Source organism: Drosophila takahashii, chromosome X (assembly GCF_030179915.1).
Source record: "Drosophila takahashii strain IR98-3 E-12201 chromosome X, DtakHiC1v2, whole genome shotgun sequence".
In the NCBI taxonomy this organism is placed as follows: domain Eukaryota; kingdom Metazoa; phylum Arthropoda; class Insecta; order Diptera; family Drosophilidae; genus Drosophila; species Drosophila takahashii.
In genome coordinates this window covers 1,443,497-1,464,846 of record NC_091683.1, presented here as the reverse complement: position 1 = coordinate 1,464,846, position 21,350 = coordinate 1,443,497, and the positions used below count along the sequence as shown (strand labels likewise).

At 42.1% G+C, this 21,350-nt stretch overlaps 4 protein-coding genes across 4 annotated transcripts; 1 reads left to right on the top strand and 3 right to left on the bottom strand.

Annotated features, from left to right (window-relative positions):
• Positions 1-477: 477 nt before the first annotated feature.
• LOC108054943 (uncharacterized) lies at positions 478-1,961 on the bottom strand. Its single transcript, XM_017138064.3, has 2 exons — positions 1,880-1,961; positions 478-1,377 (listed from the first exon to the last, which is right to left on the bottom strand). The coding sequence occupies exon 2, from the start codon at positions 1,375-1,377 to the stop codon at positions 568-570; it is 810 nt and encodes a 269-aa protein (XP_016993553.2). The 5' UTR covers positions 1,880-1,961; the 3' UTR covers positions 478-567.
• A 1,182-nt stretch (positions 1,962-3,143) lies between these two features.
• Positions 3,144-3,951, bottom strand: LOC108054945 (uncharacterized). Its single transcript, XM_017138067.3, has one exon. It carries the CDS (start codon positions 3,835-3,837, stop codon positions 3,226-3,228), a length of 612 nt encoding a protein of 203 aa, XP_016993556.2. The 5' UTR covers positions 3,838-3,951; the 3' UTR covers positions 3,144-3,225.
• Positions 3,952-9,173: 5,222 nt separating this feature from the next.
• Positions 9,174-11,018, top strand: LOC108054935 (uncharacterized). The gene has a single exon (XM_017138054.3). The coding sequence runs from the start codon at positions 9,174-9,176 to the stop codon at positions 10,914-10,916; it is 1,743 nt and encodes a 580-aa protein (XP_016993543.2). The 3' UTR covers positions 10,917-11,018.
• A 1,656-nt stretch (positions 11,019-12,674) lies between these two features.
• On the bottom strand, positions 12,675-14,640 carry LOC108054942 (27 kDa hemolymph protein). Its single transcript, XM_017138063.3, has 2 exons — positions 14,353-14,640; positions 12,675-13,711 (listed from the first exon to the last, which is right to left on the bottom strand). Exons 1-2 carry the CDS (start codon positions 14,522-14,524, stop codon positions 12,939-12,941), a joined length of 945 nt encoding a protein of 314 aa, XP_016993552.1. The 5' UTR covers positions 14,525-14,640; the 3' UTR covers positions 12,675-12,938.
• Between the last annotated feature and the right edge of the window lie 6,710 nt (positions 14,641-21,350).

The window sequence follows — 21,350 nt, the reverse complement described above, 5'->3', positions numbered from 1 at the left end:
TTTGGCTGTTCGGCTGTGTGTGAAAACGAAAGGTGGAAGCCCGCTGAAGAACGAACGACACCCGTGACTCAGCTAAAGTGGAGTTATGTAAATTAAATGGAAAGCAAAATGGGTTTAGGGTTTTGCCATATATAAGCCATAGGATGTTTAGGGTTTGCATTATAATAGACTTGGCTGTTGGATTCTGAGAAAAATAATTTGTATAGCCATAGTGAATAGTTGTAATATTAGATGATTTATTAATTGCAAGATTGTGAAGTCTAGAAAAAGAGTCATTTAAGTATGAAAAACGCTATGTTAAACGCTTTTTGGGTTGTATAAAGTAAAAGAAAATGGTTTTAATTGGAAAATGTCCATATCCAAGACATGAACCTCACAAATGTGCCTATCCAACACATAAACCCTTGTTCTTTAGTCTTTTTCTCCACCCTCTGAAGAATTCGCGTTTGTTTTATTTGATTACTCTCTGTATTACGTTTTATTCGGGACTTTTGGTACGGTTAAGAACAAACAAAAAAATAACAGTTCTAAAGGCTAAAAGACTTTGGCGGTAGCTTATAATCTATCCTAAGGTCTGGCCCTCAGGTACAAATGGGGCCCATTGGCGGAGGTGTCGTGGCTCAATCCCATCGAGGAGGCCGGCAGATATTCGTTGAGATTCAGTGAAAATGAGGGCGGGAAGTGCTTGTCCTTGGCCTCACGGTTGATACGATAGCTATTGCGAAAGGCGGCAGTTGGATTGATGGGCGAACCCCCCACACTAGTGGCATATCCCTGGAGGGGTGCTCCGTAATTCGGCGGCAGAGCACTCAAAACAGCAGCTGTCCGTCCACCAAAGTCCGGTTGTCCGCCGGCGGAAATGGCCGTAGATCCAGCCGCCGCTGCTGCAGCCGAAAGATATGGCGAGATGGGCACTATAATCGGTCGGGTGGGGATCAACTGAAGGTACTGGACGGTATTCCCCGAACCATCCTGGATCGTCTGGGCCGGCAGGTATTGCATGAGCATTGGAGTCGAGGGCAAACTGGCCACACTCGGAGTTCCGGCCGTTTGCATTGGCGTGAAATTGGTCTCCATTTCGGGCATCTTGTACGAGGGCTTGAACGCAGGATCCGTAGAGGAAAGCACTTGGTTCTGTAGCTGATTTTGTAGTTGATTTTGCTGGGTCATGTCGTAGCCACTAGCATAGGCACTCAGCGAATTAAGGTGGGCCTCCTGCTGCTGCTGCTGTTGCTGTTGCACCTGCTGCACGCTATTTGAGGACTTGGAACCCTTGTTGGATATTTCCGGACTTGAAACGGGGGATCCCTGCAGGAAGGGCATACCCATGACAAGGAGCTGCAGCAGAAACAGGTGGCAGTGGATGTGGCACAGCATCTATAAAATAATACGAAAATTAACAGGTTAAAAAAAGATTTTTCTAAAATTATAATTAAATATAGATTCCTTTTTTGAAATTTAAATGTACTGGTCAAGAGCATATTTGCATCAGAAATGTAAATATTCAAATATATAATAATATGATACGTAACGCCTATGTTAAAATAACAAAAAAAATTTATAATTAAAAAATTAACAAACTTAAAAAATATTTGCTCAACTTATGATTAAGTAGAGGTTCTTTTTGAAACTTTTAATGTTTTAATAACATAAACATTTTTTTAACATATACACTTGTTATAAATTTCTGGATTTTATTTATTTATCAACGTAATTGTTTACCCAATTAATTTATTTTTATTTACTTATTTATAATCGATTTATTATCGATTTTATCGATTTAAAGAAGTATTGGCTTTATATTTTTCACTTATCAAATTCAGAGTTTTTCTGTTTATTTTTTATAAACACAGAAGAAAAAAAGAATTGCGTATTTCACCTCGCCTGATTTTCGCCTGCGATTTTAGTTCGATTTTTTGGGAGCGTGGAAAACACTTGCACTTTTCCCAGCGAGCGACGCGCTTTGATTAACACGGCTGCACTGCCAGGCTTGGCTTTTATATCGCTCGACGGCCAATTTTCCGCAATTGGTGGCCATTGGCAACTGGCTGCAGTGTAAAACACGCCAGCATCAACAAACAACAAATAGCAAACAACATTTGGCTGGCACTTCTCTGGAAGCATTTCAGCGGCATTGTTGCGTGTGTCGGTGTCTTGCATGTTGCATGTTGCTGCTGGCTAGTTGCAAGCTGCTGCCTGCTAGTTGCCATGCCCATCGCTTTTGGCCACGCTTCAAGTTCAAGTTTACAGCCATCGATCGCACATCATCGCAGCTTTGGTTTCGTTTTCGATCGACTTACCTTGCTTTATTTCGATCCGCTGGGTTCCGTCTTCCGAATCCGAATCCAAAACGGTATCGGTTGTTTGGGGGCGTGTCGCTTTTGGATTTCGGATCGGAGGCAGCGTCCCGTCCTCTTCCGCATTGCCATTTGGCCATGGATATGGTTAAACGAGTTTCCACATCTTTTCCGAGGGGACATCACCGTTTTTCCAGTCACCAGTCACCAGTCGCAAGTTGTCAGTTTTCAGTTTCCAGTTGGTTTTATTGGATCGATCAAGTGGACAGACAGTGGCTTTGATTATTTTATTACAATTTTTAAACAAAAATTTATAAAAATCAATTTGCCCAATTAAAAAAAAAAAAAACTATATTTTTGGGTCACCTTTTGATTATTTTATTATAATTTTCAAAGAGTTTAACAAAGCCCTTAAAGCAAATTAGTGGATATGCATTAAACAACTTTAGGAGGTTTAAATTGGAATCTAATCGGCCAAATTATGGACCTAAAAATATAATTTTGGGTCACCATTTGGAAGATGAAGACCCAATAAATTACCAACTTACGTAAAGAAATGCAGATTTGAAGAGAACTAGATCACAATTTCTTATGCGAATCTAAAAGTTCTAGTTATGGGACCCATAAATGTATTTTTGGGTCACCTTTTTCTTCAAGTGATAATAAAATGATAGAAGTGTAGGCTTTTAGAGAACAAAGCCACACATTTTAAGAGGTAAATGGAAAGCCAAGTTATTGAAAAAGTTATTTTTAAAAACAAAAAATCGAAAGCAGCTTACTTTTTTGTAGTAAATTATATTTCATGGTTTTTTGAACCTTTTCGCCCCACTGTGCCCATTAAAACACTTTTAGCATTACTTAACCCATAAATTTAGGTATTGACTCTTAAGTTGAACTGATAATTTGGTTTTTGGCGGTGGATGGATGGTCAGTTGGCGAAGCTCTGGGCGCTTTCCTGCACCTGTGTCGGAATAGGAGTTCCCGGCTCGAGCGGCCCGAAGATCAGCGAGGAGCAGTGGCGATGCAGGGAGCGCCGGCAGTCGAGCAGGCCGCAATGGAGCTTCCGGGGCAGCGCGGTGGCCCAGAGGGTGAGCCACAGGAGACAGGCGCCGATCAGGCCGGTGGTCAGGGCCAAGGACCAGTACTCGCAGGCCAGGAAGGTTTGCTCCTCCACCGCCAAAGCTTGAAGGACGCCCACAATGGCGCACTGGCAAAGGGACTCGATGCGATGCCACAACTTGGTCAGGGTGACATCGAGAACCAGGCAGCAAATGCCCGTTTCCAGGAGGAGCGCTGCCCAGGAGGATGCCGCCTGATTGTTATTGCCTCGATAATGTCTGAACCGCCCGTGATCGGCGGCGGGAAGGGCACTGGGAAATATCCTTATCGCCTGCAGCAGGGCAACCACGCAGGCCGAGAAGAGCCAGGCGCCCAGGAGAGGAGCAGCGGAGCCGGGCGATTCGCGGAAGTAGTAGTAGTACGAAACGCCCAGCACGGAGTGGAGCAACACCGCCATGCTCAAAGCCGTCAGTCGAGCCATCTCAAGGGGATTCTAATCTCAGCCTCGTGCTCGCCAGTCGACAATTCTACAGTTTTACGGGAAGTCGGTAGGGGCCGAAAAAACCTTTTGAACTCTGACACTAAACTGAAGTTGTCAACTGACTTTTGAAGTTTGTAAAGTAAATATGTGATATTATTTACTTTTAATAGACCATAACCTTTAAGAAAGATATACGGGTATTCAGGAAATTCAGGGTTTTAAAACAAAATTATATTAAAATGTCTTAAGTAATCCTACTTTGAGCTATATTTTAAATCGAAAAAATGTTACTCAAAAATAATCATTATTTTTTATCGAAATTTTTCGATCAACAAAACATTTATTAAATATTCCTTTTTTTATTGAAATAAAAAACTTATCTACGTTCCTGTTTTATAAACCTTTATAGGTGATAAAACTATAGTAGATGTTTCATCATTAGTTTTTCTTCTTGTGTAGTCACAGTCACTGTCCGCGTCACAGTTGGAATCACAATCACAGGTGGCAATTATCGCCACAAGTCAAACTGGCTTCGATGTCAAGGCCTTGTTTTCCTCATTTCCAGTGGGCTCATTACGTGAGGCAAGTGGAAATGGGAAATGCACTCAATAGTCGTCAGCTTACTTTCATTTTTCTTTGCCTCTGGAGCTTTGCGACTTTAAGCTTTTGGAGTTTTAACTTGATCAGTAAAGCTTTTCGAGATCTCTAATATTTGTGAGCTGAAATAAGAGATTAAATATAAGGCATGATCATCTAAATATAAAAATATTGTTATTTCGATATTTTCGATTTCTATTTTCGATAAATATCGATGTTTTTCATAAGCATAATTATAATAATTATTTTCGATGAAAATATCGATATTATCGACTTGATAATGTGAAAATATCAATACTTTTAATAAATATTTAAAGTTTTAAAGCCTTATATTAAAAGCATGATATAATATTATTTAATTAAAGCTGCCAAAGCTATTAAAGCTTTTATTTTTAGAGACCTGCCAAAGTTGCAAGCAAATCGTCTTTGTTTTTGCTTGGAAACAAAACTCTGAGCTGCAAATGATCCCATAATCCCTGGATGCACTTGCTCCTCCTCTCTCCGCTCTCTGCTGCCGACATGACATACCAATTCTGGTGCTCCTGCTCCGCTTTTGCTGCTCTGTCAGCAAGTCATAAATCTTCGGCTCCGACTGAACTTGATACATCAAAATGTTGGTCAAATTAAATTTCTTGCGCCTCGCCTTTTGCCACCGCCTTTCGCCTCTCGCCCCGATTTTCCCGGGGTTTTCACTACGAACAGCTGCCAAGTAATTCGTCAAGCTGCTTTGTTCCTTATCTCATCTTCTGGGTGAGCATTGTTGCTCCTTCTCCTTCGGCTCCTTTTCCAGCTCTCTTGCCTGTCCAACCATCCACTATTCATCCCCCTTTTTGGCTGGCTTTCATGTCAACTGCATTTTTCTTTTGCTGTGTTGCTCCTGCTGCTGCTGCTGCTTGTTGTGTGCGCTTTTTCACTGCTTTAAACCACTTAATGGGTTTTTTTTATGCGGACCTGGCTTAGATGGAAAAGCGCAAGGAGGCGGAGGATTGGGAGGCGGTGCCTAGGGGCTATTCATGCTGCAGCTTTCTTGTAGCTTCATTCACAAAGACTTGCAATTCATCAAATCTCGTTAGCCTCGGCTTTTATAGAAAATCTGGAGCTGCTTTTGCTCCTGCTTGTGCTTTTCTTTTCGGGCTTTTCGGGGCCAGACACTGAGTGGGCGTGGCCACAGCACCGATTCGCATCCGCATCCATTTTTCCATTTCCAAACGCACACAGGCATTTCCCATCCCTCCATTCTCCTCTATCATTATTGACTGGCAGCCGAGTCTTTAAGGCAACTTTTGCTCCGCTCTTATGCGCTTAACTTTAAGGGCTTTCCCTTGCAACCCACCTGAGCTGTGAGCTGTGAGCTGCTCCCTTCCTTTGAGCTAATGAAAAGTGTGTGTCTCCTGAAATGGAGTGGAATCCTTGCAGCTGCAACAGGCCCTCTCCCAGGCGAGCTCGCCTAAACGAAAGTAAACCAAAGCCCTGCCAAGGAACTACAATAAACGAGCTGGCCAATGAATTTTTAATGCCACCATTCACCCACCCAACCACTTATCCACCTGAATACGTCGGAGATTGAGGGGGATGGGGATGATGTTCGGTTGCCTCATAAATTTTGCAATCAGGGGCGCTTTAGAGCGCCCTTTACAACACTTTTGTTATTGCTGCACTGCGTTGTTCAACACTTTGCAATTGAAACTATACATAAATCAATTAAAAAGTCGTAATTATTAATCCTTGCAAAAAGGAAAGGGTTTAGAAAAATGCGGAAAAAGGATTATTAAAAAATATAGCGTTGACCAACACTGTTTGGCTTAAAATTCTTAAATAATTCTAATTAACCAACACTGATGGCATAACGAACTAATGAATTATACACTCCATCTACTCTAAGTGAACATCGCTTCACCTTTGACCAACTGGACTCTCTTTCTCAGTCAGTGTTGAACAGGCCATGGTGTCGATGCCAAGTGTTGGTAAAGCATTTGTGCAGCTTTTAAGCATTTCACTCATTGAAGCAGCTGCTCCGTTCCTCCTTTCCAAACAGCTGGCTCCTTCATTTGCTGCTGCTGCTGCTGCCTCTTGGCAAAGTGCCCCATATCACGCACAGGCAAACATTGCAAGGACCCCAAATGCATTCAATTAACAATTTCTCCGGCTCTCTCTCTCAGTCCTGGCATAAAACTTTCCTGGCTAGCTGCTGGAACTGGTAAACTGGGAGCACGATGAGGAGGAGGCGGTGGTGGCTTTTAATCAAAAACTTGCATTTGCCAAGTGGCAGGGCAACTTTTTGGGCCAAGTTTTCGTGCGGCGCCAGAAGTGGGTAAACTTCTCCAAATTGTGACGTCGACAAAAGTCAAATCGTGCCGACTCGCAGCACCCTAAAGGCAGGCCTCACATGTTCACTACGGCTGCACACGGCTACACGATTGCAATCAGCGTAATACTTTTTGGCTACAGAATATAGAGATACCCTGTGGAATGGAGATGTACAATTGGTTATCCATATCTTTGATATTTTCACAAAATCCTTTCGATATATTCGATATTTTCTCAATATCCTTTTAAAATATTCGATTTTTTTCGATATCTTCAATATTTTCACAATATCCTTTCGATATCTTCCATATTTGCGCAATATCCCTTCGATATCTTCGATAATGTAAAATATATCCTTTCGATATCTTCGGTATTTTACACAAAATCCTTTCGATAATAGCGATTTCTTAAAGGGATCTCTCATTTTAATGGATAAAATCTTACGAATATATTTAAAATGAAATAATGGTTAATTGATTAAAAGTCGGAACATCATCCTCGGCAAGAACAATTCCCGACGATGTCAGTCAGCAAGTGAGAGCCACCTCGTAAATTGCCAGAACTCTGGTAAAATTCAAAGCATTGCCGAGGAAAGCAGGGGAAACCAAAGCCAAACACACCCGCATGCCAAATGGAGCTCCACCTTCAGACCATCCTTCTGTTTACCTCGCCCATTCGTAAAGGACTTTTGCGGGAGGAGAAGGAGGAGCTCTGTAGGATGGCTGCCGGGCTCGTGCCATTTAGCAAAAGTAATTAAGCGTCAATGCGTTTCATTTGTGTTACTTTTCTGGGCAATTACGGCGGAAAGTTTGCAGTTTTTGCCGTAGTAGTGCGGCGTAAAATGTTCATTGTTAATTGTAGACGACCAACCCGATAGAGTGGTGAAAAAGTTGAGAGAGAATCGATCGCGAAATGCAGGGGCGGCTACATGGCAACAGGTGAATTATCCTGCCATCAGCAAGCCTTCCATCTTCATCATCATTATGGTGGCCATCATATTATTATCATCATCATCGTTCTTTGGGGGCAACAATTTACCAACTACCAACCGGGAATCCCTCTGGCCACTGCAATGTGCAAAAAGTGTTTCTCATTAAAAAGTTGTTTCACAATTTTATTATCCTGTCGTTCGTAGTCCATAGTCCATAGTCATCCTCGTTTCCAGGTGCTGTGGAGGATGGTTCATTGTCACGAGCGCTGAGCTCAACCGGGGTGACAATGTCAATAAAGCAAACTTCGCACCCGGCCAAAAGCCCTGCGGCAACATCATCATCCCCTCATAAAATTATTTTTAAATTACTTGTAAAAATAACAGCAGCATCAGCAGCAGCAGCAGCGCAAGGAAACGCAAAAAGTTCAAATAATAGTAGGGAATACAAAAATAATAGCAAACAAAAGCATTTACGATGCTCGGGGGAGGTAAAAAAAGAAGCCGGAATTATTGTTGCATAGTTTGGCGAAAACAATTTACACAGAAATTAAGCTTTCACAAGTTTTTCTCCTTTTCTCTCTTTCTCCTCTGCAACCCACTCACCTCATGCATATTTGAGCGTTTCATTAGCAGAATCCCTAGACATGAGCTAGTGCTAGTGCCCTCCCAAATATGAAATGTCATTGGTTCGGGTTCCTGGTACCTGGAATGAGGATTAGGTGAGATAGTAAAAAGAGTAAAGTACATGTATAGAGTATCCTTGATTATACTTTAACAGCTCTTTATGTTTCAAGTTGGGCTTAACTATTATAGGGATAATTTTACAAATAAATATATAAGGATTTAGTCGATTAAGTCATTAAAACGTTTTACTTACAAATAGTTTAAAACCACAGTTTTAAAAAATCAAATGGGTTATTACAACTAAGCACTGCTTGCACAACCCATTTATTACTTTCCCATAACTTCTTTATAAATAATCCGATTTGAACAATTTTACAACATATCGATAGATATAAATAACCAACACGAAATAGCATATACGCTTTTTAAACTATAATAAAAAAGATATAAAATTGTTGATTCTTTTTCTAACGGCTATGAATAATATTCGTATATTTACACACCCACGCCCCTAAATACACATAACTTATATCTTCAATTGTGTTTCCAAAACTTTTTAATGTAATTTTTATCGTGGTTGCTTTACCCAAAAGCGTCACCATATCCCGATAAACACGGCATTTTACAATGCTCCAAATCGAAATCGAAGAAACGAAAACAAATTCAGTTGTATACGCATTATGCGATCGGATTGGGCCAACTAAATTCGGTTAATTGATAAAGCCCGGCTGCTCTGCTCTGCTCTACTCGCAGTTCATAGATAATTCAGCATGAGGACGGTGGTTATCATCACTCTCGTTTTGATTAGATTGCGTTCCCAGGTGGCGGGAATCCATTCCCATTCCCATTCCCAGAGCTCAGTAAGCATTCGAGCATAATGTCAACAAGAGGTGGCTTCGTACGCCTCACAATTCTGGTGACGGCGTCCCTCTTCGCGATCCTCCTACTTCTAAGTGCCCTGCAGCGAACGGATGAACTGAAGCCGACGACGAATGGATTAGGAGGAGATTTGTTTGTGGCAAAGGTGACCCCACCACCGGTCCATCACCTGGAAGAGCCCATAAAAGAGGAGCTAGTGCGGCAGTTGGAACAAGAACTGCCAGAGGTGGACTATGGGTTCTGGTACCATTGGGCCAAGCCGATGGTATACCAAAAGAATGCAACCTGCGCCCCCTATCCCGATCCCCTGGATCTTCAGCTGCACAACACCTACTGGCAGACGTTTGTCAACTCAAATGTGACCTTTCGCCTGTATGCCGCCTATTTCGACAGAAGGAAGGCATTGAAGTTGCCCACGGTGAGGATTTTGGTGACTGCCAATCAGATTGGCGATAAATTTCCACCCACCCACTGCCAATTGTGGTACGAGGGAATGCGGGAGCCCGTTTTCGTGGCCGTCACTGAGTTCCTGAGCGTTTGGGTGAAGGCGTGGGGCAGCAAGCGGTATCTAAACTATCCCCACCTGCTAAGTTGTCCGATACCCAGAGAATTGCCGCCAGGCGCTGTGGAATCGCTGCCCCAAACGGTGTCACTCGTGTCGAGGATCTGCGATAAGGCGAGTAATTCGTTGAGAGTAAATGTTAATCAGGCAGCGGCAGTGGTGACCCCTCAAAATATCACCAAGGGTCATCAAAATCTAACCGAGACTTCCCCCTTAAACTTTGGAGTTTGCCTCAAGGGCTTCGACTTTCCCTATGTCGATCTATCGGAGCGACTGATTGAGTGGTTCGAACTGCAGAGGATTTTGGGGGCCTCCAGGATCTACGCCTATATGTACGATGTGCATCCGGCGGTTCAAAGGGTACTCGATTATTATCAGCGAACGGGATATCTGGAGCTGAGACCACTGACCCTGGCCAATGGAATACCCCGTTTGAGGCACTACCAGCATATGCTGCTTCAGCAGCGAAAGCAGGAGAAGCGATTGAACGAGCTGATACCCTACAACGATTGCTTCTACAGGAATCTATATCGTCACGATTATCTGGTGAATGTGGATGTGGATGAGGTGATAATGCCGCTGGGTGAGAATCGCAATTGGGATCAGTTGGTGCAGAGGGCTCACGAAATGGAAGTGAAGAAGGGTGGCAAATGTGCTGGACGCTTTCCCGCCCTGTGCTTCATCAATACGTACTTTACAAAGGTCGCTTCCGAGATGAGTAATCACGAGGAGCAGGCCATTGCCGGGGAGCTCTTCGTACTGCAACACACTCAAAGGTTTAAAAACTACTCTTTACCTGGTAGAGCCACCAAGTGCTTTCACAACGCTCGTCTCTCGTTGACGCTGCACAATCACTTTACGCTGAAATGGCTGCCCGGCGGCTGTAATCCCCGCACTGTGGACACATCGGTGGCCCAGATGCAGCACTATCGGGAGCCGGATAAGCAGTATAACCTCACCGATCTCGTCGAGGATCGCAGCGTGTGGAAATTTGCCACCGAACTGCGTTCAGCAGTGGAGCAGGTGTGGCTCCATCTGGACGATGTGCTGGTGCAGGCCCAAATCGGCGATCCCGAGGAGCAGCTCGAGCTGGAGTCACTCGACCAGGAGGGCGATGAGCTGGAGCAACAGCCTCTTCCGCAATTTCCACTAGCTCCGCCGCAGCCGCCCGTTTCTTAGAATTTAATTTTAAGGTTTGTTATGTAGTTTCTTCTAATTGGTTCTTAGATTTTTAGATAGTTTCCCGTATAATTGAGTCGGAATAATATGATTTAAAGCAGTGGTGGCCGGTAGAGCTTATTTCTCGATACTTCATATGTGTTTTCCATTCAAAAAATCAAAATGATCGAATCGATAATGTCAAAATATCGAAAATATCGATTTTCAAGATCTATCGGACACAGTCGCAGAGCCACCACTGATTTAAAAATCTATTACTTCTAATCTTTTGTTAATTAAACTATTTTTAATCAAAATAAGCCAAGGTACCGGGCACTTGACAATCGAAGAACCGATTATAAATTAATTATACCATTTTTTTTTCTATTTATTATATTTGTATCTTGTGGTAAATATACTCAGTATGTTTAAAAAAAAAATCTATTGTAACCCCTAGATCTCATTGGAACTGCAGGAGATATTCTATACGCTAAATATAGCAACAGTTTAGAAAGTAGTTGTTCCGCTGCTATGATAAGCACACGGAATTGGCAATGATTGATTGTTGAATGGAAAACACGCAACTTATCGCCGGCGGAATGGAGTTTGGAGTGGGAATCGTCACATTAGCGTCACTCGCCCCGACCAGTTAGATAGTTTTTCTACACCCTTCTTCGAGAAGCTCACATGGGAACCTCATTCCGGGAATAGCCCACCCACCCTTTCATTGATGTCTAGTTGTTTTTTCTTATTTGATTTGGAGAAAACATTTTATGTCACCCATAATTGCCCTAAATAGGGAAATCATTATGATATTTTCTTTATAGAACTTTGCAATCAATCACCCTTTAATATTTCATGATTATTTTACAAATTCAATTATGATTTCTGTAGAAATGTAGCGAGATATATGTCCCTCTTCCGCTCTATATATATATATATATATATATATATATATTGAGTTCTTTATAGCCCGCCCCAATCGAAGCTTATCAAAAATATTTGGCAATACTATTTGACGTACGAATTCGGCTATCCAGTGCGAAAGCAATTAAGGCAACGATGGCATTGCAGATACTATACTCATGGTCGTAGGCAGAACGTGAACCTGTGAAAAATATTCCAGATACAGTGGCCGTAGAATTGCCCAATTTCGCCAGGTAAACCCAGTCCATTACTCATGATAAGCCCGCCGTTTATGTTGCTGTTTTCTTCTTGTTATTTTTGTTCTTATCACCCCGTATCAGAGTTAGTTTTAGTGTGCTGTTTTTTTTTTAAGGGGAATTTTAGTACTGCTTGAATTAAACCTCAGTTAGCCCACGAGTATGCCACGATCTATGGCTGGAGGTTTATGATGTAGTTATTAAAAAGAAAAAGAGACAAGGCCAGGAGCTTCGACCTTATCTGCTAGACAGTCATTGATCAAAGTCCCAGGAAATTGTGTCTTCTGAGTCACTTTTGTTTGACTGTTGCGAATTTTCGCAAGTGTGTTGCATATAATCTTATCAATTTTTTTTTACTTTCCTTTCAAATTTTACATATAATATAATATTTCGCAAATATTTGCATATAATCTTATCAGCCGATTTTACTTCCCTTTTAAATATTGGAAACCATACCATAAATATATATATCTCATTATGACTAAGGTTCTTATACAAGTTTCTCGTTTCCAACCTGTTTTTCCAACTTTATCTTCGTATCATAAAAATATTACCTTCCCATTCCGGGCTGGTCAACACTGATATGCTCGTTCGGACATTCCATTTCGGGGTGGTGTGTTCTTTCGTTCATCGTAATCTTGTTTATTATGAGCAATTCCTTAGGAGACATTAAATTATATGGTACCGGTACAATACCTACTCTCTACACAAAAAAAAAATTAAGTAATATACAGTGGGGCGTTCGTTATCGCAATAAAAAAAAGAGGAAAGAAAACTTCAAAAGAGATTAAGAGTTTTCCCTTAAAAATCGATATTATCGAATTAAAATATCGAAAATATCTATAATTTTCAAGCTCTAGCTCTTTCGCCCACAGTTTGTTCAGGGGCGCATCAGGAGCAAAGTGGCGCCCAAAAGAGGGGCAGCCAGGGAGTAGGTGAGTCCACTGGCGGTATTATTGCTCGAGTTGTTGGCGGCGGCCATCAGAATGGGCTTCTCATTGGCACGGGCATTCATCCAGGCCTGGCAGTCCGTTTCGTTCTTAACAAACCGGAAGACGGACTGAACAATATTCGCCGGCGTGATCTCGGTGCACTGCTCCAAATGATGGATGACGCAGGACTCGAAGCGCTGCAAATCCACACAGTGGGTGGGCGAGAAGAGGAGCTCGGGGCTACTCATCAGATCGGGAACCTGGCCGTCCTTGGGGATGTACTGATGGAAGGACTGGTTCAAGCAATTGCTAATTGCCTCCTTGTTGGCCTCCAGGCATTCGGGTCCCTGTTCGGCGATGAAGAGGGCAATTTGATCGCCACCGCGAGAACAGGCGAATCCCAGGAGCGCGGCTCCAATTCTTTGCACCGTCTCCTGGTGACGCTTCTCCTCGGCGGTCAAACAATGCTGGGCCTTGGCATTGAACTCCTTCACGCACGCCTCCGCCTCGGGGGCCTTCAGGCAGTACTTGTGGAACACGTTGTCCAGGTCACCATTCGGCCTCGCCAGCTCCATCTCCTCCTGCAGCGCCGTCAGATTGGCCACTCCGCTGATGCAGGCACTCATCTTGGTCGCCGCCTTCTCGATCTCATCGTAGAAGGTCGCGTTGTCCGCTCCGTTTACCTTCTTGCACTTCTCGCGATACATCCGCTTGATGTCCTCTAGAAGAAGCGTGGTTCGTATAATCGTTAGTGGGTGAAAATGTATTGGTTGGTAGTAGGGGTTAATCTTAGAGCTTAAAAGAATATCGACAGTTTGCTATTTCTCGGTATTTAATATGTGTTTTCCCTTGAAAACATCTAAATTATCGAATCGATATTGTGAAAGTATCGAAAATATCGATAATTTGGCATTAATAGCAACCTTGAAACATAAAGAACTAAATATTTTATTCTAAAGATATAGTTTCTTCAGTATCAGTACACAATAAGGCAATTTTAATTAAAGATTCAGATAATAACAGTGGTAAAAATAGAAATATTTATATATATCAGCTTTTTGTAGAATAAAGTAAATAAACAAATAATGATTACCAAAAAAAATTTGCTTATAAAGCAAAAATTCCTGCAGTACTGACATAAAAACATCAAAGTCAAAGAGAAATTACGATTTTATGATGATAAACTGATAACGAAAAATGAATTGATCACTGTCATAAAATAAATGCAATACTTATGCTCTTGTTATCAGGAATGCATTTGTTTTGCCAATGAAAAACTAAACCATTTTATTGCATCTAACTCCAAAAGGGTGTAAATATAGTTAGTGGTTATGTCACTGCCATAAAAAACTCAAAACTCACCCACGCTGACGTTCGTATTGCGATACTCGGCTGGCAAGAACTGGGCCGAAAGTCCGCCCAGCTGGCTGGGATCCAACTTGGGGGTGGTGGCCGCCGGAGTGGCCCTAACTTCCAGGAGCAGGGCGCCCAAAGCGGCCAGCAGGCAGATGGCCAACATTCCGTACTTGTTCATAGTGGCGGTGGCAGTGGCGGTGTTGTGGATGGGAAAGTCGAGGTGGTGGTGGTGGTGTGATCCGTCTGTAGAGATCCGACTGTGGTTGAGTGGTGCCCGTGACTGAATGAAAGCGACTTCTCCCGGACACGAAGCTCCAGGGCAAAGCGAAGCCAACAGAAGCCGCACAGTGGTTTAAAAGTGGTTGAGAAATAACAAGAAAAAAGAAATCGGGGTCACCTTATAAAATAAAATAAATAGTTCAACTTTTATTGTAGTATAAGGATTTTCATTTAAATAATGAATAATGTAAATATACAAATAAGACAAATTTTTGATTTTAATATGGATATATTTATTAGCTTTTAAAAAAGATCGGGGTCACCTCATGTTTTGCTTACCATGGATACACAAAAAAAAGAAGAATAGTTTGATTTAAATATACGATTTTTTTCTTATTTAATTAAAATGTTTTAAGTAAATGCATAAATAATTATATATATAAATATATTAATTATTTTAGCTCTTTTATTTTATTTATTTCACTGTAGATAATCTTTTCCGAAGCGCGATATCGACTATCTTATCGAAATTAAACTTGGTTGGCTCTTCTGAATAATCATATTTCAAACATCTATATATTTCCTTGCATTTCGAGGTGATTAACCAATCTATAAATATTTACGTAATTCTTGGCAAAGAGTCACCAAGTAACTGAGTTAAGCTCTATATATTAGTTGCTTACGCACAGTGAATTATTCTATTGAGTTGCATCTCTTGAATGCCCATTGCTCATTGGCCCACTGTGCGATTGCGTTTCGGCTTTGTTCAATCAAACGACAGTGACATCATTCACACTTCGGGCCGCACACTGTGTGGACAAAGTACAAAGTTTTTTCCGGCGTTTCATTCTTTTTCCGGCAATTGCTAAACGTAGATAAACGTGAATGATTACTCAGCAGGCGGTCGGCCGATCCCTCTGGTCGACTGGTACCCATTATCATGGAGGTCGAATAGAGAATTGAGAATCATGGAAATCGTAGACGCTGTCGCCGAATTGTAAATTTGCCGAAATAATTTGCCGCCCCCGATATACACGGCAGTTTCTTATATCTTATCGACATATGGCTAATATTTATGTACTTCCTATCTCAATTGCCGGCGGTCTTTGTTTCTTTTGGATTTTACCCGGTATTGTTGAAGAGAGCGCGCGGTATATTGTTTACCGAGTTCAGTCGAAAGCCCCTGGTTTATTTAGACATTTAGTTCTGCAAACACAACGGTGTGAGATCAAATATGGTCTATGGGTTCTAAGATTACCCTAGAAAATATTATCAAAAAATATTTTATTAAAAAAATATATTTTTTTTTATAACCATACTTCTTCTACATCCTTACCATTTAATTTTACTTTAATTTACTTTATATTATTCAATGAACTCACATAACCAGACTGCCAGGTATCGGATAGTTGAAAACTTTGCATATACGATTGCATTTCCAGTTGAGTCGGCAATCTGTCACCGCACGGCAACAACAAGCTGCTTGGAAATTAAGAACAAAGCGTCGGTGATCGGGGTATTGGGATTTATTATTATTTAGCAGTTCCTCCCCGATCGATTGTTGCCTTTGCGGAATTTTGTATTTTGTCTTGGCTCAGTTTGCCAATTGTCGTCGGTTTCAGGTGACTTTTTTGTTTATGTTTCTCTTTTTTTATTGTTTAGGCAATGGCTTTTCGTTTTTGTTTCGGTTTCTTAATAATTCCACATTGAGTGCACTTAACGATATGATCTTGTGTGTGTTGAAACCCACGCTTTCTCAATCCCAATCCCAAGAAAAAAATGAAGAGCGGAAGAGAGAAGATTCTTCGTACGATCTTGGACTCAACTAGACTAATTTTAATTACTCACTTGCTTCAATGCTGCTTGGGCAATTCAACTTTGACTATCATAATAGCGCATGAACATGATAAACCGGTTCGCATAACGAACAAACTGGCCAAAGTTCAGACAACTGGCGACGTAACATTGGACGATACGTTTTGGCGATTCCAGATCTTGAATGAAAATTGATGGAAAATATGGCTTTTCAAGTACCAAGGGAAATGAGATACGACATTTCTAAGATGATTAAGTCTACGATTGATAAGAAGATATTTCTAATAGTCGAATGAAAATCCTTAAAGTATGCCAAGATATCTGTACAGAAAGTAATTGATGATAGTATTGCATACTTTCAAGAAGGAAAATTAAAAAGCTGTGAAAAAAGAGTAAACAAATATGAAGAAATTGATATGAGACGTTAATTGCTTGTGGAAAGGGCAGATTAGCACGCTAATAGCTTAAATGCGAACGGAGAACACAGAACAGAAGAGAGTTGCAATAATGGACAATCATAATCATCATTCAGTGGGTTGAGGAGGGTGGTAAATTCAAATATTCACCATACGCCACGTTGCACTCAAGCGTTTCGTTCGGCGGATGAGCTGCTTTTGAAGCCAAACAAATGAGCTGACCGGAACTCTGTGCTCCTTTCCCAATCCGGTTAGCAATTTGTGGCAACCGCATATATACACACACCCACATCCACCGCCCACCCATGAAAATGAACCCCAGTGAATGGATCTGCAGCTGCTACGCCCAGCTGCTTTTCTTTCCGACTCTGCCTTAATCAGACATCGTGAAGGACTCGCTGGGGAAGGAAAGCTGGGTGTTTGCCTTGCTGGCTGCTTTATGAGCTTAGTCCGTGTGCTTTACTACCCAATTAAGCTAGGAAATACATTTAGCAAACTAATGAATTATAAACACACACACACACATACGCCTGAAACACGAACGAGAAAGAGCCCGTCAAAAATCGAGAACGTGGAAGGAACAAACAGGTCGTCAGATGCTCTTTCCCAGATCAGAAATCGATCATAGGTTAATATTTAAAACCTAATTATAAAAATTGTAAAGTGTAAAGTCAACGTATGGTTCCTTAAAATAATGAGAATCGCATAGAAAGGCTTGAATTTATCAGGCTTTGCAGCAGCAGGCGGCAACTACTCAAAGGTTCAATGAAAGCCGTCCTGCATATCCCATCCTGCACTAACCAGTGCACAGCTTTCCTGGCTGCTGCCAACTAGTTAAATATTTCAGATTCCATACGGAACCAGTTAACTTTCCTCTTCGTTAGCTCTCCCGCTGCCACACACCTGTGCCTCCTGCTTGCTCCACAACTCTGCCGCTTGTAGCACTGTATCCTTTTAAATGAAATTAAGCTAATTTGGGAAACAGGCAGCGCGTCATCGTCGTCGTCGTTCTGGCCAAGGGAATGGTGGATGTGGATACCGGTGGAAACGGATACGGCAACGGAACTCATTCTCGCCGTGGAGTTTAATTCAATGCAGAAGAGGGGGAGGCACAAGCTCATGCATATGCAAGCCCGCTTTAGGTGGTGGTGCTCTGTTCTGTACCTCCCCTCTGCGTGCTAAATCAAAGTTGTCTGTGTTAGCCATTTGCAACACATGCTACACGTCTGTGATTCCCCCTACTTTTGGCTACCATGCCACCTGTCCGCCGTCCGTCTGTCCGTTTGTCCGTCCGTCCGCTTGGCCTGGTATTGTAATTTATTATCCTGCATGGCAAAAAGGATTTTCATCAATTAATCATGCTGATGATGCTGCAGCTAGACAACACTAACGCACAGATTCCACTGTCCCATGTCCGCTGTCCCTTGTCCCTTGTCCGTTTTGTCCGTTATCCAGAATTCGACCTAAAGTCCTGAACTGCGACTCCTTTGCTTTGAACAAAAGATTGAGGCCTGAGTTATGAACCACAAACCAGATAAATTAGTGCAAAATAAAGTGGGCTAGGTGGCATCCAGGCGATCCCGGGCCACAAGGGACTCTTTCAGTCTGGTGAACTCGACTTAAAGGTCCTGCACTTGAGGCATATAAATAGATTAATCAACATAAATAACAGCTTAGGTGTGTGTCTGGCAGGAAGCGCCTAATTTAATGTATAGCGTTTGAGGCTAAAGAAGATAAAGCGTCTACTTAAGCTTTATATTCTAATTATAAGTTACAAAAAAATTAAATTAAGAAGTTTCTAATCCTTGCTCAACCCATAAGCAAGTCACACGCCTATTTTGCATTGGTCACACGCAGATTCTTCTTTGAATTGAAATTGTTGCAGTGTACACTAGCCATTTCTTAAATTCCCAGTCCTTTAAGTAGCTGGCCCACTCCGCAGGTGGCCTTGGCCTTACTGACTCGCTGGCTAAGCTCCTCGTACTCCGATTTGGACTCCCGTGTGTGTCCTGTCCTCTCGGCTCGCTCGCTTGTGCCATCCTGCCTGTCTGGGGAGGACCACAGTGATTTATGGAGTGCGAGTCGTCGGTTTGGTTGCCTCTTTGCCTTTGCCTTTGCCAGTCAATGCACTCGGTGCTGTGTGTGCGGGCATTTTAATTCGATGCCCGAGTAAATCAGCTTAAAGTGCACGAATGGCCGATGCCTTTTCATGGACGATTTCATCAATTATTCAAATCCGAACTGCTCTTGCTCTAAGTAAAAGTAAATTATTGCCTGCCGGCAGACAGTAAAAGCAAAAACAAGGCAATTTTTCGTATAGTTTATTATGCAAAATTTAATTTTAATAAACAAATAGGGCAAATGAAGGTGCAGCTGGTAGGGCCAGGTCATCAGTTTGACCAACAACTGCACATTGCAATGGAATATTTGAACCTTTCAGGTCGAATGATTGATTGATTGACTGACTGGCAGACGTACTGCTGTACTGTTTGTTCCAAAGCCATCAGGATTACTTCTGCCTTGGCCCTGTTAAATTTCCTCATTATTTCCATTTACGGTTTTCAATTAGTGCAGTTAGATTGAGTTGTGCCTATGCCCTTGTTTATTTTCCCAGATCCTAATGCATTGCCACATATATAAACATGTGGAGAAGTCATTGTGTTGGCATTCTAAGTAATTGAGATTTGTGTATCGCAACGCTAATCACATGGGAGTTCAAAGTACTTAAAGCAGAGTAATAAATGGAAACTTGTAACATGTTTGGACAAATAGTTATTAATTGTTGGAGAGCGCTGAGAGAGCAGATTAGGTAAATTGATATTTGGTTTTCAGGAGTACCCAAACTTTTTGAGAATGCATAAATGTGTGGATTTTGGGGATATTTCATATCCAAAAATCAGCTCAAATAATTCAGCTCATTAGTGGGGCCACATCCACATTCTCCACATCATCTTACCAGTCAACTTGGGCCTTCTGAGTGGCTTGTTTTCAGTCAGCCACAGCATTTCTGATGTTGAGGGTGGGCTTTTCCAGCTTCCCTTTCGGGCGGGGCTAATTCGGGCCATAAATTTCTCTGCTGTTGCTGGTTACTGGTTGTTGGTTGCTCGTTGCATGTTGCTGCGGCTATGCTCTATACTCCCGGGCCAACTAAGCTTCGCCTCCGCCTCGCTGATATAATGTGACACCAGCTGCTTAATGTTTTGGTTAAAAGCATTCTAAGTGAAATGCAACAGGGCGGAGACACGAGTGCGCGGAGTCGTTGCAGTCGACTTTCGCTGGCCGCAAGCTGAAGACAAAAGCAGGAGCTTCTGGGCGTGGCGGGCGGCGGCAAAGTGGAGGCGTGCCCTGCTCAGGCTGGCAATTTGCTTAAGCGAAAGGTTGCCACATATGAGCCAAGAAGAGCACAACTTGTAGCAAATACAGTGGGCTAGATGTGTGTTTCCTAGAGAAGAATAAATGGTTGATTTTGAATATAAAAACTGAATAAATTGTTACTCTGCACATTGGCCATTTAAGATTTTTGAGAAGCGCATAGAAGGCCGCATTTATATGATTACAATGAAAAGCGCATAGAAGGAATGTGTTAATTTTTAATATTGATGTATTTACCATTAAAGATTTTTGAGAAGCGCCTAGAAGGTCGCATTTTGTATCTCATACTTTGGATGCTATGAAGTTAACACATTAATAATAATGTGTTAATTTTTGATAATTACAGTTTTCTACATTTACCATTTAATATTTTTGAGAAGCGCATAGAAGGGCTATAAAAGTTTTATTCTTCGTCTCTGCCATTTTACGACACTGTTCAGGACTCTGCGAAAGAAGTTGCCGCTGCTGCTCTCGCCTGCGGCTGTTGTGGCAACATCATCATCATTCATTTGCGCCCAGGTGCGTTTTCGTGTGCACTCAGTACTTGGCCGCTTAGTTGTACTCGTATTTGGGTTTGGGCTGGGGTTGGGGTTTTTGGTCTTGGGCTTTCATTCCCGGTGTCTGTTGCACACCTTGCGGCAACTTTCTGCGGATCCTTGCAACGATGCCACACGTGAGTCGCCTTGCTGCCTGCCCCCCCGCTTCTTGTTTGTTATTCTTAGAACTTGCGCCTGATTCCGCTCGGCTGGCTTTGTGTGTCTGCTCGAGTTTCAGTTGCTGTCTGCGTTTCGGTTTTGGTTTGCGTTTCTGTTTCTGCCTGTCGCCTGTTTTCGTTTTCGGGGGCTTTATCTGTTCTATCCAAGACATCTCTTAAATTGTATGGAAAAACTTGTAGCAATTAAAGTTGGATATGAAGAAACCAAACTGAATTCCTCATTTCGATTATTTTTAAGGTGACAGGTGGTTGGTTTGTGTTTTGTTTGTTTGTTAACAACCAAAAATTATTTCGCAATTTCTTTAGACTTTATTTTACATGCTTCCATCCGCCATAAGGTCACCGCTCCAAGTCGACGCATAAAGAAAGAAAACAGCTTATCAAATATTTCGGCACAAGTGCAGAACAACAGACAGACTTTGTTGCCGCAGGTTCTATATTCGGCTCTTAAACCTGGGCTCTGATAT